This window comes from Chionomys nivalis, chromosome 5, assembly GCF_950005125.1.
Source record: "Chionomys nivalis chromosome 5, mChiNiv1.1, whole genome shotgun sequence".
Classification (NCBI taxonomy): domain Eukaryota; kingdom Metazoa; phylum Chordata; class Mammalia; order Rodentia; family Cricetidae; genus Chionomys; species Chionomys nivalis.
The window spans coordinates 73829315-73854908 of NC_080090.1; the positions used below are offsets into that span (position 1 = coordinate 73829315).

At 34.5% G+C, this 25594-nt stretch overlaps 1 protein-coding gene across 2 annotated transcripts in view; it reads right to left on the bottom strand.

Moving 5' to 3' along the window:
- Brinp3 (BMP/retinoic acid inducible neural specific 3) overlaps positions 1 to 21113 on the bottom strand; it is a 378417-nt gene extending 357304 nt beyond the window's left edge. Inside the window, exons 1-2 of one of the 2 annotated variants that reach the window (XM_057770238.1) lie at positions 20719 to 21113; positions 631 to 916 (exon numbers count right to left, since the gene is read on the bottom strand). In XM_057770238.1, coding sequence (XP_057626221.1) covers positions 631 to 866 — 236 coding nt within the window. In that variant the 5' untranslated portion in view covers positions 867 to 916; positions 20719 to 21113. Of the gene's footprint in view, positions 1 to 630; positions 917 to 18868; positions 18922 to 20718 lie in introns of those variants that run through there. The other variant, XM_057770237.1, reaches the window with a different exon arrangement.
- Between the last annotated feature and the right edge of the window lie 4481 nt (positions 21114 to 25594).

Below are 25594 nucleotides of genomic sequence, written 5' to 3' on the forward strand. Positions count from 1 at the left end.
TAAATAAGATCTAATTGATTCATGTGACCGCCTGGTACAGTGATCTATTTAATTCAATCTCTGGGCTGTGTGGGAAAAAGCATTCTTTGAGAATTTTAATAGATGATTTCTTTTGCACAGCTTACTTAGACTTCAAGTTTAAAGGATTGATAAAGTTAGCAGCCTTACATATTAATCCTCTTTGGGTTGTTTGCTCTCATGCCCATCTGTCTGGAGTTCCTTTATAGTTATACCTTTGCTTTTTTCTCCAAGCTTAAGAATATACAATTACATTCTTGTAAAAGAGCATAAATTGGCAGAACTCGGAGGTTTGTAGAAGGTTTCGTTCCCCTTTAGGCTGAAGAAAGCCATCAACTGATAAAAGTTTTAAAAAAGTAGTCAAACATGTGAAATTATAATAAAAAAAAAGACTTCAAGAACACTGGCATGTTTTCTCAAAAGTGAGCGAGTTAAGAAAATAGTTAACTATTTTTCTATAATATGTCACACCTACAAGCAGTAATTTTAGATGGCAAGAAAACATCACTGTGGTGTTTGGTCAATGATAACCGTTTTGAAACTTTCCATTGGAGCAAACCTTATTTATATACAACCTCTAAGGAGAATATCTAAAATTGTTTTCCTTCATACCTGTATATCTTGTATCTTGTGCTAAATCCCTGTCGGCTTCTGTCCACAAAATCTGTATACTCCTGTGAACGATGGAAGGGTCCCTTATCAGAAAGGAGCCAGTCGAAGGGGCTTGTGGCATGCTGGTCAGAGACAGCAGCAACCGCTAAAACCCAGCAATGAAGACTCAGTACTATCCACTCCCATAGAGCCATCAGAGAGGAGAATTCAGCACCAGCTCTGCGCCGCCATATCATGCTTCCACTGGGGACTTAGAGCCTTCATCCTCTCAGCTTTCCCTCAACACCTAGACAGAATACACAGGCAATTAGTTACCCTGCAAGAGAATCTCCATCAACTGAGGTGCTGAGCTGGCAAACTTCTCTGAATTTAGTCTACTAGATGCTTTCAAAATAGATGATAGCAGAAGTGACCAGGAAACAACACAAAATTACTTTTACATGGCTACATATATTTTATACTTTGTATCCAAATTTCCATTTCAATGGAAAAGAAATAATTATATAAATTATAAGCTATATAATAACAATGTCATCAACTGAATTATTCATTAAATATCTGGAGTAATAATAAGCTTGAGTAAATATTTATTATTCTGTTTAAACTATTTATAAAATTCTATATGATCAAAATAATCACCTTTATTATATTATGTGAAAGAATAATAAAATGTATTATAAATAAGCAAATAAGAACATAAATTTTAAAAATATGTACAGTTGATATTTATAATTTATTTTTAATGTTTATGTTGGGATATATTTATACATACATTTAGATGTTTATACACATAAAATTTTGGCATCAATATGACACAGTGTGTGTGTGTGTGTGTGTGTGTGTGTGTGTGTGAATTTTGAAGACATTCTCATATTCTGGTTATCTTTGTTTTCCATTTTATTTGAGGTAGGAATTTTTGTAGTTTTATGCACTACAGATGCCAGAAAAGCTGGCCCAGGAGATTTTAGAGAGTTTCTTTCTCTGTCTCTGTTCTCTCCCAGAGAGTGTTGGGTTTTTAAATATGCATACTCATACTGCCATGACTTTCTTGTTTTTTACAACAGAGCCATAATCATCTCTTATTGTTATGTCAGGGTATCTGGATTTGCTTTGTTTCGTTTTCTAGATAGTGTCTCACTGTGTTGACCAGTCTAGACTCCATTGCAGTATGTCTGCCTGTTTCTTAACCTCTTGAAATTGGATTAAATGTGTGTGCTACCACACCTAAATCCTCCATCAATTTTGAGAAATGAATTTGAAACATTTATTCTGATAATATCTACATAATAAACATGGACTAAAATATTAACTCCAAAAATACAGAAATATACAAATATCTGTACAACCGGATGGTACTAGCACATGCCTTTAATCCGAGCACTAGGGCGGCAGAGGCAGGTGGATTTCTGTGTGTTCGAGGCCAGCCTGGTTTACAAAAGCTAGTTCCAGGACAACCAGGACTGTTTCATAGAGAAACACTGTCTCAAAAAACATTTCAAAATAAAACACAAAATAAAATCAAATATCTGAACAGTATCAAGCATGTGTATATAGACAGATGATAATAGAAAAAAAGCTGAATATTTATGGCAGATGTATTTACCCAATAATATTTTTTTGTATTTTCTTAAAAGTCTTCCTTTATACTAGAAAAAATTGTAATTTAATTATTTCTCAAGACTTTAAGACATCCACATATATCTCAGTCTTATTTATGTAAAATCTTACATAGTTCAAATGTCCACAGAATATAAACTATGTAAATTATTAATGAAATAAGAAATTGCATATATTATATTATATTCATTCAAGAATAAATAAGAGATGTATAATCCCAATTTACACTCCCAACATGGAGTACTGCAAATAATTCTTTACCAAACTGCTGGTATACAAAATGTTGTATACCATGAGCAATATTTTCTAGAAATATTTGAATTTAGTTTCCATTCTCATTCTTATTTAAATGACATTAGAAAGTGTTTATATTGTCAGTAGTCAAAAGTATTAGTGTAAAATCTTTAGAAGAAAGAATCCTTCATGATATAATCAAAATTCACAATATTGTCTTACTTATGTGGGAACTATCTCTTAACAATTTTGAGGTTCATTTACATTTAGTAACTCATTATTTTGTTGTACTATACAGCATAATGTCCCTGTGGCAAAGAAATATCCCTCATCTTTGCCAACCAAGCCTTCATATTCACGAATATCTACTCCATTTTAAAAAGAACTGCATGTTTTATATTCCAATAAGAATTTTTATTAAATAGATGAAGTCAGTGTGTATATATATATATACAATTTTTTTTTAGATCTGTATTCAATATCTAATTGGAAGGAAATAATTTTGATTGAAAGTAATTCATAATCACGCTGTCTTCCAGGGCCTTCTGATTAACAAGCAAACTGAGATAAAGTCTGTTGAAAATTTATAAACAAAGATGACTAATAGCTTTTAAAATGATACCTCCAAAGCATGATTACATCACTCTAAATCACGGAGAACAATTTCACAGACTCAGGATAGTCTGGGTTTGTCTACAGGAGCAGGCTCTGAAACATGATTCCCATGGTAATGTACCAGTAAGGTCTGAGCTGCCCTTGCGTCTCATTTTCTCATCTGAGGCAGGTTTACTTCATCAGCACTTTGTTACTGAACTGAATGATTGATATCAATCCTTCTATGAAAGATGGTTTGATAACATAGTTTCCAAGTTCTAAAAAGAGCTGCTTTCTGCTGTGTTTTGCTGAGACAGATGGAGATATCAACTGAGAGTAATTGTATTACTAAGGATGGACTATCACAGGATACAATCATAAGAAATATCAAAAGGAAATAATCAAGTTCAAGTTCAGCAAAATTTCATTTTCAAATTAGGAAAGCTATAAAATGATCTTGATTTTGCCATAAATAATTTTTGTGATTATTTTGGCTAAAACTGGAAATAAAAATATCAATGCAAAATGTTTTCTAGAAACCCTATATTTTTTAAAGATAATACTAAAATAAAATGAAGAAAAAACAAGAAATAATGAAAATCAAACTAGAAAACCAAGACTTTATATTGCAATATGTGTTCTTAAAAATTAGCATTGGTAACATATACTTTTTTCACAAAAGGAGGTAAATATTGATATAGCTTGCTCTTTAAAGTAATTGTTACATATAATACTCATGAAACCTCCATTTTCACATATTAATAGTTTTTGTTGATTCTTTCATGCTCTAATTTTATTTGCAAAATACAAATGATCTTAAAAAATCATTGCTTCAAAAAATATCAAAATTATATATGCCATAATGTCTAATAATATTAATAATACATATCATATTACCACACAATTCCTGGAGATAGTAGTAGTTCCTCCCTAGTCCTCTGTGATCTTGATCCCAATGTCAAATTTTATGTTTATCTAAATTAAGGATATAAAATGTATCTGAAATTAAAAAAATCTTTAAAAACAATAAAGTATCTCACATAATATTAACACTGAATTTCTAATATGGCTGAAAGTATGAATATAAAAAACCATTGTTATAAATTGACTTTTAGAATTGATTTTAACTCATGTCCAAAAGATTTTAAAAATATAATTCTATCAAACATCTGTATTTAATTTCAGCCAATGGGAAAACCCATGGAAAGTTGATGGACCAGTATATTATTAACATTCATTCTCTCTCACCCGTATCCCTCATCATTCAGTGTCAAATGCACATATATAGTCATAATTTCTAAGAAACAGTGAAAGCCAGGAAGGCATCACATATTTCTAGAAGACGCTACACTGGATTCTAAATATTCCACCATGTGAAAGCACTGAAAAAGAAATAAAAAGCCTTCACATCTATGCTTAGCCATTCAGAGGCTGGCAAACACAAAAGAACGAACGCTTTTCTCTAGAGAGTTATTGTTTCAATTCCAGTGTGGGATAACTCATAATTTAGAAAGTTATAATAAAATGAATATTGCAGTTCATCTACAATGTGTAAAATAAAGACGGATGTAAGCCATGTTAGGACTAAGAAAACCGTTTCTCTGCCAGACTTATACTATGAGTACCCTGAACAGAAACTGGTTCTTTTCCAATATCAGCAAGTGCTTCTAACTGGAGAGCCATCTTTCCAGCCACAAAGCACTCGCTATTAAAAATGCTTGACAACGTATAAATGTGATTAATTATTAAGTTCCAGGTTAGTGAGAATGGTTATCAAGATTGGGCATGTTACCATGATTGGAGAAAATGAAAAACATTTTCTTTATGCCATTTTATTTATTTTCTAAAAGAGCAAATGGTCAGCCAGGCAGTGGTGTCATACGCTTTAATTCCAGCACTTGGGAGGCAGAGGCAGGTGGATCTCTGTGAGTTCGAGGCCAGCCTGGTATACAAGAAATACTTCCAGGACGACTCCAAAGCTACAAAGAAACCCTGACTAGAAACCAAATCCAAAAACTAAATAAAATAAAAACAAACAAACAACAACAACAACAAAAAAAACATATTTAAAACCAAACAGATCTTCTTCAAGAAGAGTCAAACATGATTGTCTCAGTACGGCTCTCTGTGTATGACACACTGTGTTTTCATTTTAATTTAAATAATAACAAAGTGGAGATTGAAATTGGGAAGCTTGAAATGTCTTTCCCTTAGAAAAGTCATGAGAATGGATAATTTTGAATGAACTCTGTAATTAAGTAGGAGACAAAAAAAAAATCAGGTTTGCAAAATATTGTGCTCCTCACACAGTTTTTACAATAAAATTAACGGCTACGGATCCCATCAATTATGATAATCCTTTTCATCAATGTTCTCTTATTTTGCTCTTTAGAAATGTATAATGTTATATGTTGGTACATTTTAGTCTATTCTTTAGAAAAATGAGATTCATAGTAAATAAACTGTCATCAGGGCAAATATTCAGCAATAGGTATTCCACACAAGTTGATCCAGCCAATCTCTATCCCTTCACACTATCAACTAATTTGAAATGATAGCAAGTGGAAATAAGCTTGGAATAGAGCTTCCAGTCTAAAATGAAATAAAACTATAACCTTCAAGAGAAATAGAAAATTCAATTAGAATATTAATTCAGACTATTATAATCAAATAATCTGAATAAGTATGTGTGAGTTTATGGAGCTCCGGGTTTGCATGATCTATAGATTTTTTATTAAAGTGAAGGTTCAAGATAAATATGATTCATTATTTTTTAAAATATGTAGCACAAGCAAAAGTCAGAAACCCTTTTCAGATTTTATGCTATGTACTACTTTATTAAAAGTTGTAATAATGAATGATCTGACATATTTTGTGTGTGTTCTTTTCAAAGAAATTATAAAATTAATCCTATAGGTTTAGTTAAATCAATTTTATAATGAAATAACCCTCAAGATAAATATACTATCCAACAAGCCTATACCAGAATTAGAGCTGCATAATGGTAGACTTGATAAAAATTCTGTAGAGTTAAATTAAAACATAGTTTACTGAATTGCATCATAAATTTTGATTAAGGTCAGTTTTATCTTGGTGTTCTCAAAATGATCAAATGATGCCAAGATATATATTGTATCTTTTAATACAATTTCTTAGAAAGACCCTGAATATAAAATGACAATGGATCTGAAGAGATTGCTTTTCTATATATAAATTAATAATGATAAATATTAAATTTGGCACCCCCCCACACCTACATGAACATAGAGCATCAATTCTGTCTATGTGTGTATGTGCATGACGTTCTTAGATTCGTGTGTATGTTGGCTTAAAGTTTTGAATTCCCATGATGTGTGAGGTTACATCACTTTATTGCTGTAGTGAAATACTGATACTCTATAATTTTAGGTTTGCCATGTCCTAAAACTGCTAATACTTAAATTGGGCATTGGATTTTGCTTTTTTTTTTTGCTTTTTTGCTTTTTTTTTTTTTTCGAGACAGGGTTTCTCTGGGGCATTGGATTTTGAAAGGTGATGAATTTCAAAATAGTAAAATGAGCCAGAATTTGTCATTTAGTTAATACAACAAATTTATGAACATAACATAGTCTTTACCCATGTGTGTCTTCTTTTTAACATAGTTAGCACTTCCCTCTTCTCTTCACTTTTTTTTGGGAGTGTAGAATGATTACTCTATCTCTGTGCTTTTCCTGAAAATAACCAACTTTAATGTGTAAAAGTGAGAAAATGGTCATGGTAACACTAGCCATTACGGTGTCACTGACATAAATGAAAACAACAAGAACAAAAAAAACTTAATGCAGTTTGAAATGACATTCTTTCAAAAATTATGACATGTTTTTACTTTTAAAGTAAAAAAAAAGCTATAAATCACAAAGAGAAAAAGATCACTCACAACAGTAAAGTCACCTAACTACCTATTTGTGGACTAAATAAGACTCTCTCTCTCTCTCTCTCTCTCTCTCTCTCTCTCTCTCTCTCTCTCTCTCTCTCTCTAAATATATATATATATATTCTAAAATTCCTTTGGAATATACTGTCCTTATCAAATTTATTATTTAGTATAGGCTTCAAAGATCAAAATTAAAACTTCAGGAGTATTCCAAAGTTTTCACTATGCTGGTGATAACATCTCCAACAGTTTTGTTCATGTACTCTGAATACATGGATTCTTCCTCCCTAGATTGGCTAAGGTCATCCTTTGGAACCAAAAAATGTACATACTATTTTGTACACAGTAAACTTTTAGCACTTGAACTGAATTTAACTTCTTGTCTTCTAACTTCATAGACTAGTTGACTATGTCTTTTGATAGTAGATATTCCCATTATATTTATCTAAGAATAGCGCATTATTGTACATTTTTAGTTTTTCTTCTCTATTGCATCCAGTTTAGAATGTCGAGCTTCCTTGTAACACTCACATTATGTAGGTTAAAGCTGTATTTAGAAGGGTGTCCTTCTATTCATTTACCTCTGTTAGGTCTTGATTTCAAGGGTCTTTTCTCCTTATTTATTTTAACTCAGAAGGGAACACAGTGCCTCTGAATTATGGCTTTAAGTGTTTTCCATCTTAATGAGGGTGAGTATTCCCCTGGGAAGTACATACTGCAGAGTGAACTAATCTCCTGCTTGATCCTGTCAATACAATCTTGTCCTACCAATAAAGAGGACATTAAATGCTGCTGCCTAATGGTAGGACTGATTAGAAAAAATGAAGAGAAGGTGAGTTTCATTCCTTAACAGAATCCAGCACAGGGGAAAAATACTTCTTCCAGCAGAATATGTGAGAACCATTTGAACAGCCAGATAACACTAAGACATGGGTGTTTCCTCATGGGTGGGCATATAACAAATGATGTAAAATTTATGTTAATCATAACAAACAATGGAGCAAAGGTTAAACTAAAGCTCTTCAGAGACAGATGTTTGAAAATTTATTTATAGTTAATTGGATTAAAGTCTAGTTTTCAAAGAAAATATGAGAAGGCACAGATGGTTACTAGTATTTGTTACTCTTGAAAAGAATCTGGGATTTATTCTGTTAGCACATGTTGACTCTCAATCATCCCTGACTCCAATACCAGGATATCCAAGACCATCTTATGTCCTCCGGGATCACTAGAAATGCATAAAATGCATGTACATATACATGCAGGGAAAGCAATCATACAGCAAAAGTAAAATATTTCTTTAACTAGAGTATGTTTGAAAAGCTCTAAACCTGACTTCTGTCAGGCTTTTTTGAATTGTAGTTTTGTAGGTCCTCAGCTGGGGTCTGCTGGAGTCATTTCTGGAAGAGTTGTGTGCTGAGTACATTTTCAATGGAACTATACCATCAACAGAGTGGCCCTATGTATATTTGGCTGGGTTCCTCATCTTCAACCTTCCTGGTGTTGTCTCATCACTTTGGAAGAACACTGGTGTTTTAAACCAGCATTTTCCCTCATCTGCTCTTCCCTCTGCTCATTTGCCATCCATTGCTGACCAATAGGCTACAATTCTGTTTTCCTTTTGCTTTGACTTTTAACATCTGAGTCAAACATGACTTTCTTACTATAAAATCCCATTTAAACAGTCCTTCAAATACTCTCTTGCCTTCTTGCAAAAATTCCATGAATAATTTTAGAGCCAACTAGAAATATATTATAATTAATGTATTCTAGTATCAGAAGAGTAAAACAGAAGACAATCTAAGATAAAGGTTAAAAGAATATACATGTAGGAATAGAATAGAGAGAGCAATTGCGGACATTAAGATTCAAGGTGCCTTTACCGTTTTTCCTTTATTTGGCAGAGCCTTACATCTTTGTAGCTTATCAAAGCAAAGCATTTCTTATCAATAAAATAATTTGTCATATATATGTCATTTTGAGGGAAATGTGAAGAGTGTGGCTGAATTTATATAGTTTTACTCAGCAACATACTGGTGCAAACAAATGAAACACAGAAATCATTATCATTTTGTCCTAGATTTCATGAATCATATCCTCAGGTATTTTTTAACAAAGACTTTGAAATACTGTAGAAGTTAATGTTACTATAAAATAATTTGCAAAATGATCACTGCAAATTTGTTCAGCAAAATAAATTGCACTTTTTAAACTAAGCTCATAATACTATTAGTCTATTAGCAAATAACTATACTGAAATACAGTCAGAAAACTTTAAAATTGGGTCACCAAATAGACAATATTCTTGTGCTGTGAACAGACCAAGAATAACCTCAGAGTTTATCAAATCAGCAAATAAACATCACTACATAATCAGAAGTTATCAGAAAACTTAAATAATAATGTGTGCTCTAACCAAACATACAGAAAATATTAAATTTATGGAACTATTTTGGAAGATACAGTTTTTAAAAAGTTAAAAGAAAACCTCCTGATTATTAGGTTAATAAAGGAATTCTTTAAAAGAAAGACAATAATTTTCTGATATTTTGATCCAGGCATAATGAGATTAATAAGGTAATTTGTCATCTTTCTCTTTATATATGCCTTTCCATTCACGGGGTAATTCCAAGGTATTTCACCCAACATGAAGGAGGATCCTATGACTGCTTTATTTACTAGCATATTTTTAGTATCAATAACAAGGACCTTGCTAAATGGGACATCTTAGTAATACCTAGAATAAATAATACACAAAATTCAATTTTTTAAAAAATATTTATTGTATCAATTTCATGTTTTCATTAATTTTAATTATTAAAATCAATTGAGTTACTAACTAAAATGTTCCTGATTCAAAGATGCTAACATATTTTTTTAAAAATAAATGGGATGTCAAATTTTAAAGTTAAAATTCTAAACCCTTTTCTCAGAAATTTTCTGGTTTCTTTAATTTTTTCCTTTAATACAAACAATGAAAATATATTTTGTATTGGCCTTTCTTATGATGAAACAATAAGGAATACTCATCTTTAAAGGTAGATATATTTACAATACCAAAGCTAAACATCCCTGACAATGAAATGAGTCTCCAAGCTTCTCATTTCTCTTAATCCATTACTGAGTTTTGAGTATTCAATTAATAAATAATTATAGACATCTGCCTGATCATTTCTTACATCAGTAATATTCATTTATTCTTAAAACTTCACATACACAATTAATCAGCTGTTCAACCCATAGTTGTTAAGAATCAAAAATAAAAACGAATCAGAGGTTATGTCCAGTAAGCAAACTAATTCAGAATAACAGGCTTAAAAATTTGTCTAGTGTTCTCTAGTACCTTCTGTACCCTAATCTGACAAGTCATGCCAGACCTATTCATATTTTTAATTGCGTAATATCTCTTCACCAACCTTAGAATAACTGACCTTGTTGACAGACATGTTGGGTACTGAGATAGAGTCACAGCTCATATTTGTGATATATTCAGCTTATAATAAATCCTTTGTTTCTGCTAACAGAGAGCCTCGGTTAGCATCACTCCTTTTCAAAATAAAAACTTAAGAAATGTGATAGTTTGAAGAATAACTGTTTCAAAATATTAATTTAAGGTTTACAGTAATTGAACCATTATTATTTTCAAATGATCATGTGCTAAATTTGGATAGAAATCAATGTAAGGGGCCATGAAATAAAGACATGTATTTAAAATAGTTTTCATATTTGAATAATCAGCAAGATTTTCACGAAAATTCAGAAAATAAAGAATAAAGTATGTAATGTTATATCTGTTGATTAGAGAAAAATGACTTTTAAGTAGGGCTGCTATTTTGTTACACAATGCATGTTGATTTGGAAATCAACTTGATAGAACATGACAGTAATTACTTCACGACAAATGACACAGGAATAGCTCCTACTACACTTACCTGAGGCCTAATTTAGTGATTTCTACATTTTAATGAGCTGATTATACCAACAAATACTTTGGAAATAGTCATCTTTAGCTCAGACACCTTTAAAAGATGGCAAAACATAACAACTTTTGGCCAGTTTTATAATGCCTTAACTATGTAGGAGACAGATGGATAGAATAGACTTTTGTGTGTCTTATTTACCAAGGATCATTGAAGATAAACAAATCTTTTCATCATTTCAGTTCTTGGAAGCAGCTGCCTTTTACTTGAAATAAGAATTGATTTCCTCAATTATCAGTTGTCTAGACGGGTTGAAAGGTGATAAAGGCAGTAGTGGTTTCTGCTCCCCCTCCAGCCTATGATCAACACACTGAAAATTGTTACTCATATTTCAAAGTGACTAGACAAAGACACATTACATTTTAAGAGTCTTACGGTTGGGTAAAAAATGCAAAGGAAAACCATTCTATAGCTTCCCATAATTACAAAATATAATTAAACTTATTTCCCATATGTAGTTTATCATCCAAACACAGAACTCTGTGTAGCTATATTATTCAATAAATATTGCTCACTTACAATGTCAGTGATCCATTCTTTGTGTTAAAGCTGTGGAAATTTGCTGATATAATGGAAAGGGAAGGATAGAGCGCTGGAAATGCTTGAGACCAGAGGTGTATCAACACATGAATGAGTATAAAGGTTACTTTAAACATAGAGGAAGTCTTAATATTAATTCTGAAAATTATATAGAGTGTCCTTTAAAAATACATTGAGACATTTCTTTTCTTTGCTATAAATTTCAAATCTCCATTCTCAAAGATTAGAACTACTTATCTTTGTTCATATTCTGAAACAAGTCAGGTAGGATTTAGTCTTCGACTGACTTGGAGTGGTGGGTTGAAACCTTGAAATAGATGCATTCCCGATATCTTCAAAACAGATTTTAATGTAATCTTTTTTTCATAGATTAGTTTAATCAGTTTTGATTGTTTATTTTATGGGTATTTGTAGTAGTTTGTTATTTGTATTTTGATAAATAAATCTAACAATACACTACTACAGGTATTAATGGTTTTTTTTTTTGTGTGTGTGTGTGTGTTTTGGTTTGGTTTGGTTTTACAAGACAGGATTTCTCTTGTGTAAACAGATCTAGTTGGCCTGAAATTAGCTCATGTAGAACAGTTTAACCTCCAAATCACAGAGGTCCACCTGCCTCTGCCTCCCGAGTGTTGGGATTAAAGACATGTGCCACCACTGGCTTGTGGGTATTGATGTTTTTGTTTAGATGCAACATAGGCCAGAAGACAGCATCAGAGTTCCTAGAACTGGAGTTAAAGACATCAGTGAGCCCCTGTGTGTGTACTGTAAATAAAAGCAAATTTCTTTGTAAGAGGAGCAAATGGTCTTAAACAATGAGCCTTGTCTTGAGGCCCAGCATCTATATTTTTGAAAAAAATTAACAATATTTAAAGCCTCTATTTTGAACATTATTAGTAGTAACCAATACCAATCTGGTCTTTGCTTTTATTGCCCCAGTAGATTGTTTTTTAAATTTAAAACATTTCTTAATTTTTAGAAACCCGACCCTTTTTTATTTCATATTATAATTTCTAAAATTACTTATCACATTCATGAAATGTGCTGTAATTATGTCTTTTTATATAAGTGATTGGTGGGATTAAAAATAAGAAATTCTACTGCTATAAAGTAAAGCCATTCTATTTCAATGCATTGGCAAATTCTATTTTGTCTACACATTAAGATGTTTGTGGTGTTCCCCAAAACATTAAGAAAACCATGAATTAATGAGCTTAAGGCATTATTTTACATACATCTTCAGTGTTATATATTCAAACTTTTATGATTTATCTTATAAAGTTGAAGAGATTGTAACTATTTCAGTACAATTTCATTCTCAGGTAAAAAACTTTCTATTTCTCAATGTGTATTTAGAGAGTTTAATTTTAAGTTTCATAATTAATTTTTTAAAACCATGAGGTTTTTTACTCTCTAATGACATGATTTCCATTTGAGTATATTACATTTCTCCGAATATTCACAACTGCATGAGTTTTGTTTTATATCCAATAGATGTGAGAGGTCTCAAATTAATTAGCATATTCAATAAAATAGCAACCCCAAAATACCAGCTTTCAAAGTGTGCACATTAATTACTAAACAACGTGAATAAACATGATTTATTTTGTTTTATTTTGTTTTGTTTTTCAGACAAGGTCTCACTTCATAACTGAGGCTATTATAAAACTATATAGTCTTGACTAGCTATCTTTGAAACCAGGAAATTCTCTAGCTTTGGCTTCCTAAGTATTGCAATTTTAGGCAAAAAAAAAATAATACGGGAAAGGATGAATTTAAATTTAATTGTAAAAGCTGAATAAACTCGCAGTGTTCAAGCATATTCTTTGATATAATATTTTACCAAAATTGGTTATGTTCATGAATCTCATTTAAAATAGTTTTTAAAAATTTAAAGTATGAAAGTGAGTGTTTAGTGACTAAAAATATACTGCCCATTATTTGAGACTGAGCAATGTAAAATGCATGCTTACTCAGTTCTGTTCTTTCCAAAGCTAGATTGTTTTTTAATAGTGTAATATTCTAGAGATAGATTGTAAAATTAACAAGATGCAAGAGTCCAGAAAAGTTAATAAAAGCTAGCTCAATCCTGATGATGTTGGCTGATAATCATAGAATTCAGGAAGAATAAGTCTATCTGTAACTATTCTTTCACGATAAGTCTATAATGGAATTTAAATGAAACACACCATTATAAGAGAATAATTCTTATATAGCAGAACACTGTAATGCTTTCTAATGTAATGTTCATATATTTATTAATTCAATCAATAAGTGTGTATTTTATAGATTTAATTTTCTGGAAATATAATTTGATAATTCCTTTATTAGCACTTAAGGAAAATTTGTTACAATTTGGGTGCTCTTAAAGACATCTGAATCTGGATAAATTACAATTTACACATTAAAAATTACTTAAAATAATATGTAAAATATGCAACACTGTGGATAAACATTTTAATCTCTAAGTGTAATAAATCATACAAATAACATTAAGATTGAAAAATAATAGATTGAGAATTGTTGCTTAATCAAGTAAGTAGATTTTATATCACTTTAAGCGTCTCAGTTCACACTTTCTTAACTAAAAATAAACCTCCCAAACACACAGTGATTTTACCCCTAAGTAGGTTGTAATGCAACCTATCCTTCAAAAATGTATTAATTTTGTGAATTTTTCTTTGGGAAAATAAATTTGTTGCTGAAATAATTGGGTTTACTTCACTTGTTAAAGAATGAAAATTTTGTTGCTTTGAATATTAATTAGGAAACAACACAAAAATTTTTGCATTTTTATTTCAAATTAATTTATTTTAAAGTGCAGTAGATTTGTAACGTATAAAATAATTGCTTATAAAATTTTTGCAATTGGGTAGGAATATCAGCAATAATTAAATAGAAGTGTTTATTCCTTATCAGATATTCTTGGAAATAATAGTAATAAGAGCTTTAAAACCTTATACACAAGATAATTGCAGACCATTGTAAAGGATTACCTTTCGCATTTGATACCATCAAGAAATAAAAGAACTGTTCCTAGTGACTCCTTCCAGGTATTGATTGAATAGAAAGCACATTAGTACTCAGATTAAATTTCAACTTCTAATATTCATCTTTATATATGAAAGAATAAACATTATTGCACTTTCCTATTATTTAAACACTTGAAATTGTCACTTCCCAATTAATAAAATTAGTATTTTTCTCTTGCACTCAAAGGGAATTTGTAAATTGTAAATGCTCAAGTTATGAAATCATATAATAAATATAGTGTTACATCAGAATACTATTCAGTGGTTCACTGCTTTGTGACTGAAAAAAAAATCTCCAAATAGTTGCTAAATTAATACACCAACAGTTCAGATGTCTATCCTCCTTCATTTTAGTAAAGTGGATGTGATTTTATTTTAAAAAACCTAAAAATTACAATACTTAAGCTTCTCTATTTTCATATTACTATATGAGAAGATTTAATTTATTTGAAGATGGAGATCAAATTAATAACATAAATCTACTAAGGATTAGCATTTTCTTTAATTTATGGATTATAAGAAGTCAGTCTGTCAAAAACCTTATCATATAAAAGTGTCTATCTTTTCATAAAGAAGATAAAATTAAATTTAAATATCCTCACAATAAAATAATAGCTACTGTGCTTCAGCAAATACACTATTTTTCTTGTTAAAAACTGCGTAATAGTATAACTCAGGTGGAACCTTCCCACAGGGACCAAGAATACTTGAAATTTACATTAAAAGTAGTTGCATCAACATTTGTTCTCAAGAAGTCATAACACTATTGTGACACTAAGAAATTTACACGTAACAGAATCTTTTGTATGAGGAATTATGTTTGTTTTCTTCAATTTGTTTGTCTTTAATTTTTTTTAAATATTTCCTTGGCTTGTCATTTGAAAGCATTCTTTTCTCTGTGTTATTCATGAAAGAGATGGGAAAAACAAGTAAATATGGCAGGAAAAAATCTTAGTAGAACAATGTAGACAAGTTAAGACTAGAGTAGTGATGTAGAAGAAAGTGCTGTGTCTATCAACACTTGACCTTTCCCATGTCCTTACTCTTACGGAGCTGAAGCAGTACATAGGGAAGATTCCTAGAAGATTTCAACATTAATCCAAAATCCTGAACATAATTACAAACACATTTCATAAAAAGAAGTTTATGCTAAGCTTGCCACATGCTCTTCTCATTGTACCATTTATCCTGGAAATATTTAAATATTAGATTCAATTTTCTAAAATAATAAGAATTTTAGAATCTTTCTCTAATCAGTTTTTTATTTTAATGATAATATGAACATAATAAAATAACAGCAAGAAATAAAGGATCTTGATATAGTATAACAATGGAGCATCAAAGTTTAGAAGGCCCACTACTTTGTTTCAGTTACCTCTTGCAAAGTCATGCTTACGAAGAACTACTCAGGAGAGCAACTGTTTTGCATGTAATAACACACCAGTCTAGCAACCCAGAAAATGGTAGGGAGAATTTGTGCATGTTTATATAATATGTGTGTGAACCCTTACACTTAAATATGAGACTTCTTTCTACATATATCTGATTTACTTAGCTGTTTTACTCTAATAATTGCATTGAAAATAATCAACAGGTGCTATAATTTATAAATCATACATTTATGCTATAATATTGGGATTCCTTACAACAAAATAGCTCATGAGAACCTGGTATCATACATGATTCAATTCAAAGTAAATAAAATTGATTCTTATAGGATATCCTGAATATTTTACTTCAAGGTTATTGTTTAACTAATTCAAATGTGGCATAAATGTCTTCTCCATCAGTCCAAAACTGGAGATAGATGCACATGTCTACACAGAGACACAATGAGTGTGTTTATTATAACAGAACTGCAGAGACTAAAATACGAAAGAATTGACAAGCTGAAATATGTGAAGACTTTCTCTCATGGGAAAAAAACTCACTTTTGCCTCAAACTAAAAGTAAAAAAAGTACTATAACTTTGCAGTTTTCCGACCTAAAATTATTCTTATTTATTCCATATTTTTTCAGTGAGCATTAGAAGCAGAAAAAATGACTAAGAGGTCCTCATCAATAAAAGCAAACACTAAAATTATTTCCACCAAAAATGTAAGGACAATTTCTTTGACAAAATGCTATTAGCAACTGCATAGTTTAGGATGGTGTCTCATTAATTTGTTGGGTTTTGTACTTCACCTTCTGCAAATTCGTGGTTCCTACAGCTATATGCATAGTATATATATATAAAAAAAGAAAACACCAGTAATAACAATAAAGCATTAGACCATGCCTGTATATTGTCATTTTAATTGACTTAATTCTGATGGTGGAAGAAATCTACTGATTGCTCAAGCTACATATCTACAAAACTTTGAATAAAAAGAGGTATGTTTGGGATGTGTTTCCATTTTCTTCTCATTTCTTTTTCATTTTTCATCTGTCTGTCTTACACTTTAAGATGTCTGTACCAGGTTCGTGCATAACCCTACCTTTGGGCAACTTCCTCTTCTTCCTCTAATTTTACAAATCTAACCCAATACCAAACCCGAGCATTTTTGTTTTCAAGATTGAGAAAATAGAACAAGAATGTCCACAAATCATTCTCTCAAAGAGTCAAAATTACTTTTTTAGTTAGAGGCCCTTAATAGTTCTCCAGGAAGCCTTTGCATAGAAAGGTTTGTGACCCCAGCAACAGAGGCAGTTTAAGGCATTTCAGTAACTGCCTCTTCCATATCTCCTTATGGCTATCCACCCCTTCCTCTAACTCTCTACCCTCCCAATCACTGCCTCTCGCATAGGTCTATTTTATGATTTTTCTGCCACATTTTAACGTTTGAATAAGATCACATTAAACATTTAAATGAACGCAATCCAATCTTTAAAGGGTATTAAACGTATTCATGAATGTGAATAGTAAGAAGTTGTGGATGCTAGGACCATCTGAAAATGGATGGATTCTGTAGCCTGAAACGAAAACAGACTATGCAGTTGTACAAACATTCAGTCCTTACCTGGTTAACTCCATGATGACAAACAAATCAAAAGAAAAAGTCCCCAGAATCTGAATCATCTGTCTCCAGACTGCCTTGACAGCTTCACAGCTTGGGGCTTTCTTAGCTTGCATATATTTGACCGGCTCTCCTTTGCGAGCAAAGCTAGGGTTAATCTGTAACCCTGGTCACCTCCTCCTCTTTTCTAACAGCTGTTTGGCAGCTCACACAGCAGGGAAAGTGCATTTTACCCTTTCAAATGGAGCTTACACTGCATCTCCCAGCCATAGTCCGCTTACAAGGAGGTCCCTGCTCTGAAGAACAGATCACGTTTTGGACCTAAAGGAAAGTGCAAGGCTTTGTGCTTCAACTCATAGAGACTAGGGGAAACAGCCATCAAAGACTTCAACTCTGCCACTGTTTGGCTACAGTCGCAGCAGAACCCCGCAGCCTTGAAGTGTTTCCCCCTCCCTGGTGGTCACCTCCGGAGCACAGTGCCCGATAATGGGTCTTATTTCTTCTCACCCCAACCTCCAAGAAAAGGGGTGAGCAATTCAAAAGCGAGAACTTTACAGTGGCTTTAGCATAAGCGTGTAGTTTCTAAACCTCGAATTGCGGATAACATGGCATTCCAAGCCTTGGCTCCAAGTTGAAAACCCAACTCACTTCACCCTACCGCTCACTAGATTCTGTGAGTTAGTGAAGTAAGGAAAGGAAGGAGTGATGACGCTTAGCAATACTTTAACATTGATCTAAAAAAGTCCTTCAGCTATCCTAAGCCCTACTAAACAAGCAGATAACGAAGTCGATGGGGCTTTACAAAACAATCATCCTGGAGAAGCATTGAGCGCTGTGCTTAGATTCAGCACATGAAAATAATAAAGAAATCGCAACACAGAAAGATGTTAAGAGATTGCAGGAAAAAAAAAAAAAAACAAGTCTGTCATTCCCGCAGTAGAGGTTTGGGGACCCAGGAATCCTGGACAACAGGCTCTGTGGGGGGTCGCAGAACCCTTGTGAGCCCACTCTCCTGGAGAGCAAATGTCCACCCCGAGCAGCAGGGCTGAGAGAGGAGCCAGCGCCAAAGGGTCAGGGACTCCATCCCTACCCTCTCGCTCCCGCACCAGAACTGAGCCCTGGGCCAGTTAGGCGACCAGGCGTTTTGCCCTCTACGTCCCGAGAACCCAGGAGGCTTAGAGGTAGCTGAAAGCAGCGGCGAAATCTCCAGATACAGTCGCCTGTTGCTAGCCCTCTGGTTAAAGCATCCTTGGCTACTAGAGCCTGTTTCTTGTGTCAGTTTCCCTCATACAATACTGAGCTCAGGGTTCTAACACAGCAAAACGCACTTACCTAGACAGCGAATGTCTGTGCCTCACTGTGCCACACTGATTAAGCAGAAAACGGTCTGACTGCGCTGAAAGTTTTCTCCCCTCTCTCTCTCTCTCTCTCTCTCTCTCTCTCTCTCTCTCTCTCTCTCTCTCTCTCTCTCTCTCTCTCTCTCTCTCTCTCTCTCTCTCTCTCTCTCTCTCTCTCTCCTCTCTCCTCTCTCTCTCTCCCTCCCTCCCTCCACCCTTGCGCAACAGCAGTAGTCCTCTAGAGAGGATATTTGAATTGGCGAATTACACCAAAGCCTCGTTTCTTCCAATGAAGTCACGGACGCTAATGGCACTGGTTTGTCCGTCAGGACGGACTGAACAGGCAAAGACAGCAGGTAGAAACTAGCTCTGGGTGAGGGACGCCAAGAGGTGCGGACCACTGTGTCAGCCCCAAACCCTCTCCTACTCGGTGGGAGCCAAGGGGGAAAGCCCAGGAATCTGCGAGGAGGAGGGGGATGGGGCGGTGGTGCAGCTGGAGTACTTTTACGTCTGGAAGCTTAAAGGGCTTTTGAATTAAAAAGAAAGAAATCATTGCCTACATTTGTCGCAGGAGCCATCAATGACTGGAATAGTTCTTTCCCAGAAATTAAAAAGAACCCCCCTCCCAATTAACTTAGGGAAAAGACTCTGGAACAATAGAACCTCACCTCCAACCACCCCAATAAAGGGGGAAAGTCCAGAAACGTGTTCTTATTTGAGAGTTGTGTGTGTGTGGGGGGGTGTTAATCACAGAAAATCTCTCTCTGGGTGCTTTACAGATTACTGACACATGCAGATTTGTATTTGATAAATACCAAACACTTGCCCCAATGTGAAGTGAAAGCCAACATTTAAGTGTTTCTCATCACAGCTAGGTGGAATAGGAAGTGATTACCAGTTAAAGCCCTTAGAAATGTCCATGAAAGCACAAGGCAGGGACCATATTAACATACTTATTAAAATCTGAGGGCAGGGGTGGGCAAGTGTGAGGAGGGAGGCAATTACATTTTTCATGTAAAGCCCCTCCCTGAATTTCAGTGCATTAGAACCCAGATAATCAGTGGCTTCTGATAGCTCTCTTCATCTGAAGGGAGACCTCCCTGACCAATTAACTGTTCGCCAATTTAGTTCGCAAAACCTGAAATGCATTGCAAAATGCTGCCTCAACAGGAACCACAATGGCCAAAATAATGTTCTCATGTGTGCTGTGGCTTTTGTATAAGAATTATGCCCTCAACACCCAGACTCCTTTTCTTCAATATAATAACATCTTAGTGCTTAGGTTCCTATTCAATCCAAAAGACACACTTTACCAAAGTCCCCCTCATCGTATGCTTAGGATGCGATAAGCACACACTGACCTGGACAACCTTCTGAACATCAGAGAGACTAGTGAACTTTTTTAAACCCAGAAAGCCACTGCTCCTTCAGGCATTTTCATAGACTAAGAGAAAAAAAAATACCCTTTCAAATGGTACAACACTGTGTACCAAGAGCAGTAAATTGGTAAGTGGTGATGTCCACAATATCTGATAGAGACTTGTAGTATAAATGGGGACTTTTTTTTTTAATAACGAAAGGTATTGGAACTAGTCATTGCATGGACTACGTCTTACTAGTCCCAGCATGTACTAATGGTCACATAGGTATAGGTACTTGCAATTTGAATGTAACTATAGCTATGCAAAAAAGGGAGAGAGAGAGAGAGAGAGAGAGAGAGAGAGAGAGAGAGAGAGAGAGAGAGAGAGAGAGAGAGAGAGAGAGAGGAAAAACCCTGCTTATTTAAAAATAATAATAACACTAGTATTAAGTTACAAGTTGCTCACCACATGTAGAGATACTTACCAGAGGAAATTTCATGAAGTAAGACGACTGTGAGAGGAATATATCCAGGATTCGAGAAAATATTCCATGATCTTTTAGGTCTGTAAGATGCAGAGCAGTGGGACTTGGAAGTATTCAGCAGTTCTTGGTTGCATGTAACCAACAGAGAGCCAGTTATTTGGGAGTCAAGATCCCCAAAGTAAAGAAGGCAAAATGTTAAAGAAGTAATCTTTACTGGGGATGGGTAGCAGTGGAGACCTTTTCTGTGATGATCCTCAGGCAAACGAATTTACCGAAATATGTGTCCCCACACAGTGAGGAAAGACAGAAGCTGGGTAAGCCACGAGAAAAAGATGCGTAACACAAACAGATCTGCAAAGAGAAGTAAAAGGATGTGTTGAAGCTAGGGAGTAGAGAACTAGTGAGCTAGACTGTAGTCATCCTCAAAGTGCAGCAGCAATGATTTAGGCTGCTGGGGACGATCCAATGAGAATCCAGGAGAGCACCGCTTCGGAAATCCTGCAGGGTCTTCCCACTCGGCAGTTCTTTTCAGAGTTTACCTGCACCGGGAACGTTATCATTAGGATTAATACTATTCCATCAGTGCCTTTCACTCGTAGTTCCCTGGAACCCCTTCACTCGCAGCAAATGAAGGAGGCATAGTAAGAAAACCTGACATAAGGCACACTCCAAATAAGCAAGCAGAACGGGTCACATTGCCTTGATCAAATCGTCAGCGATTTTTGCCTTGACAGAGACTGGGAGAGGAATGGTTGAAGGTTCTAGTCGCTTGAAGGATTTGAGGGCGCTATGCTTTGGTGGGCTAGCAAGGGGACCCTGGAGTGGGTGATGGGATGCCTAGGCGGCAGCAGCTCTCCCAGGTTCCAGTTTCTTGATCAATCATGCTGCCTGTGTTTAAGGCAATTGATTTTAATCCGGGACCCCAGCGCCAAACCATGCTTTAAGACGCTAGATTTTAGGACAGTCCGAGGACCTTCCCTGGTCCCTTGGGGGTGGGGTAGGAGGGATGCAGGAGCGGCAGTCTGTGCTCTGTCTGCCTTGCATTTGATTTCTGCAGTTACGGTTAAGGAGCTAAAGTAGAGAAACGGCTTTGCTGGGGATTGCATTGTCGTGTCATTTTTGTGTCCTGATACCGCATAAACGATCACCTGATCAGCAGATCGATTGGGTAAGATTAGCCTGATCTCGTCTCCCTTTTCCTTTCTGTGACCCCATTCTTCCCCCCTTCCTAAACCTATTCCTCACTCTTTCTTTCCCTGCCCCCCGCCCCCGCCCTCGTGTCTCCCTCCCCCCTTTTCCCCCCTCTTCGAAATCTACTGCCACTGTGGAATTGCCTGTTTGACTGAAAGACTGATAACTCTGCAATTGATTTATTTTTTTTGATCAAGGAATGAACAGCACCCTGCTGCTGAAAATCTTTTCTTAGGGAAGATTCTGGGTCCTCATCTTTCGGAATTATCTGAGTGACCCAGAAGATGTATAGAGAATACAGTCAGATAGGAGTCTGTAGACCTGGACTCCAGCTCAGTCTTGCTCCGCACCCTGAAGCTGACAAATTATGCATCTGGAGGAGGTAGTAACCTGGACATAGATTTATTTCCCGTAGACATGGAGTTGCTGAATGATAGGAGGACTAAGCATTTACATGAGTAAAAAATGTTCTTTGTAAGTAATTTTATTTTCTGCGGTTAAAAAGACAGCACATTGCTTCTCAGTAGCCCATCCCCCACTCCATTCATTCATTTCCTCTCTGAATGTAAATCACGGAGAAGCTGGGTCAGTGGAAATGTTCTTTTCCTCTTTATTGGGAGAACAGAAGCCAGCTAGTGTGGACTTGAAGTGAGAAGGGGCCTTTGGAGACGGGTATCTGCACTTCCAGGTCCTTCCTATCATGTATGAAAACACTGGCAGGTAAAACAATCTTTTTTTTTAAAGGATCATCCTCCCCTTTAACTCTTTCTTTTCTGGAGAGGAAGTGAACTTAGGGGACAGCAGCTCATTTTTATTTATCCTAAAACGAACACTTTAGCTACAAAAAAAAAAAAAAACCCACTCTTTCAACCATAATAATAAATTGTCATAGCTGTCTAATCACATTTTGCAGAAAAGATAATGCTACAAATCTCGCCTTAAGTGTGCATTTTAGTTTCAATTTCTACATCTGATCCAAATGAGGATATCCCAAGTGAATACTTTCTGGTCAGGATGAAACATTCTGGCTTGCCAAGAGTCTATAGCACCCCCACCTGTGCATGGGTGTATTCAAGAGAGAGCATGTGTGAGCTTGTGAAGAAGCTGGGCAGCTCTTGATACTACTGCTATTATATTCTGCTAAATGTGAAGAATAACAAGTCTTGAAATTTGTGTGAACTTGCATTACAAGTGCATACTGACTATTTTGGATACAAAATATCACAGGAGACTATCAAAGAAAAAGAATTGCAATTTTGAATTACAAAACACATTCCACTGACAATACATTTAAATTAAAATTTTCCACTGTTGTTAATTCTGGTTTAGCACCTTATGTTAAAATGACAACAATAAAAGATGAGCTAATTGATGCAGATATAGGCATCTAATGCAAATAAAAGGGCTTCAGCCTCAGCAGAAATATATACTATTGACTAAATCACACTTCTTTTTTTTTTTTTTTTTTTTTTTTTTTTTTTTTTTTTTTTGGTTTTTCGAGACAGGGTTTCTCTGTGGTTTTGGAGCCTGTCCTGGAACTAGTTCTTGTAGACCAGGCTGGTCTCGAACTCACAGAGATCCACCTGCCTCTGCCTCCCAAGTGCTGGGATTAAAGGCGTGTGCCACCACCGCCCGGCTCACACTTCTTTTATGTTCATCACCACTGTAGAAATCTGTACTATGACCTACAGAAAGAAAGACAGCTAGATGTCACTCTGTGAAGGAAAATAATAAAATGTGTATACTCAAGGCTCTATAGTGTTTATAATACCCAATCTGTCAAAGGCAAAAATTAAGTGAAGGCATGTCGTAACTTTTCTTTCTCTTTTCAGGATTCACACCTGCTCTAATAATGCCACAGTGTAGAAGTTTTTCTTCCTTGTCTCCTTTTCCAAAATGGATGAGTGTTGTGTTTATTATAGAGGCTGAAAACCTGTGCTGAGAAAAATCTGAGTCTACCTACAGAGAATCAACATCCTGAGATATGTTTATTACAAATACAGTGTAACAACTCTACAGTGTACAGAGCACACTTCCTTGTCACAAGGACCACATTATGTTGTTCAAAAGCACTTATCTAACAGACTGTGAAGACAAACGTGTGTTTATGAGGACCAAATCTGACTTAAGTAAGACCACTGAAACAAAATTTTACTTTATACCCACCCATAGTGAAGCACACTTGTATTCTGTAATTTCAGAAGTCTAGAACTGAGGCATGAGGACTGTAATCTTAATGCCAGACTAGGTTATGTAGCAAGACCTTGCCTCAACAAATCAATGTTTGTTTGTATGTATGTGTGTGCCTCTGTATAAAAGAAATGTAATGTTGTTCTTAAAAATTGAAAATAGGCCTGGAGAGGAAACATTTATTTCTTTGAATCTTAGTTTAAAAACTTTATGAAACTTTTGTAATATTCCATTATTATTCATTTCCATGCTTGAATATGATATTAACCCATATGATTACTTAACTAAACTCCCATAGTTTCACAGATGTTACATCCACTATCTTGTTTCTTTAGAGCAAGTTGATTTTTACAATTATTTTAAAAGCTAGCTAATTTACTTTCAAGTTGAGAACATTTCTTTTTGCATTTCACTACATTCACCTGAGGTTATTCATTTAACAATCTTCACATTAGTGATGGGTGTTTCTTGACTCCCTATCTCTTTTTCCTTTATAGCTGCAAATCAATAAATTTCGCCCATTACCTCACTAAAATTCTGCCAAGGGAGCATTCAAATGAGGTAGTGCTTGAGATAGAAAATAGCAGTATATTTTGTTCTGAGTGTGGTTGGATTTCTTGATTTGATGTTCAGAACATCCCCCTCTATTGTGTATGTGTGTGTATGTATGTATGTACACTGTTGTCTATGGTCCACGTATCTTCCCACCATGTGGGCTACCATGACTGACCTAAACTTTAGGACTTGGTGGCAAGTATTCACTCTGCTGAGCAGTGTCACCAGTCTCCTCAAAATAAATATTTTATTAAGGAAATCATGTTGCAATTTTTTGTAAAGAAAAATATTTCCATGTTCCATGTTACTTTTTAACATTAAATCTAATTTATAGCAAAAATATGAAAGCATAATGCTAATAAAGGATCTTTTCCATACATATTTACCTATATAGGTATGTGTTCATATACATACTGTGTACATATATTCAGATTGTTACTTGCATGTAAAAGAGTCATATTTGACATAAATTTATGCATGCATAGTTGTCCTCATTAAGATATTGAAATTTAATCACTTTAGTCTCCTTACTGTGTATATTTTGTCTTCAGAGCTTTCTTGTTGAAAGTATCCAAAGTTTCTTTAGTACCTCTGTGTATAGTAACCTTAACATTTAATTGTATGAGATCAGTATGCTGGTAAATAAATGGAGTCTGAGCATTGAACTCTTAAATAAAAAAAGTTATTGGAACTAGATGATCTATAAAGACCATTTAGTTTGTTCTCTCATACATATGAGGAAACTGAAAACTACAAACTGACATGGTTATTGTCAGCATATGCCCACTAGGGATCTAAGGGATTAGTGATGCAGTTTTCCGGGGTTTTCAACTGCTGTGAATTCTATATCAATTAAATGTTGTATTAGTTTACACAGCTGGCATATTTGAGGTTAAGATAGAGAATAAGTGAAAGAAGATGAAAAACATCTGCAAAAACC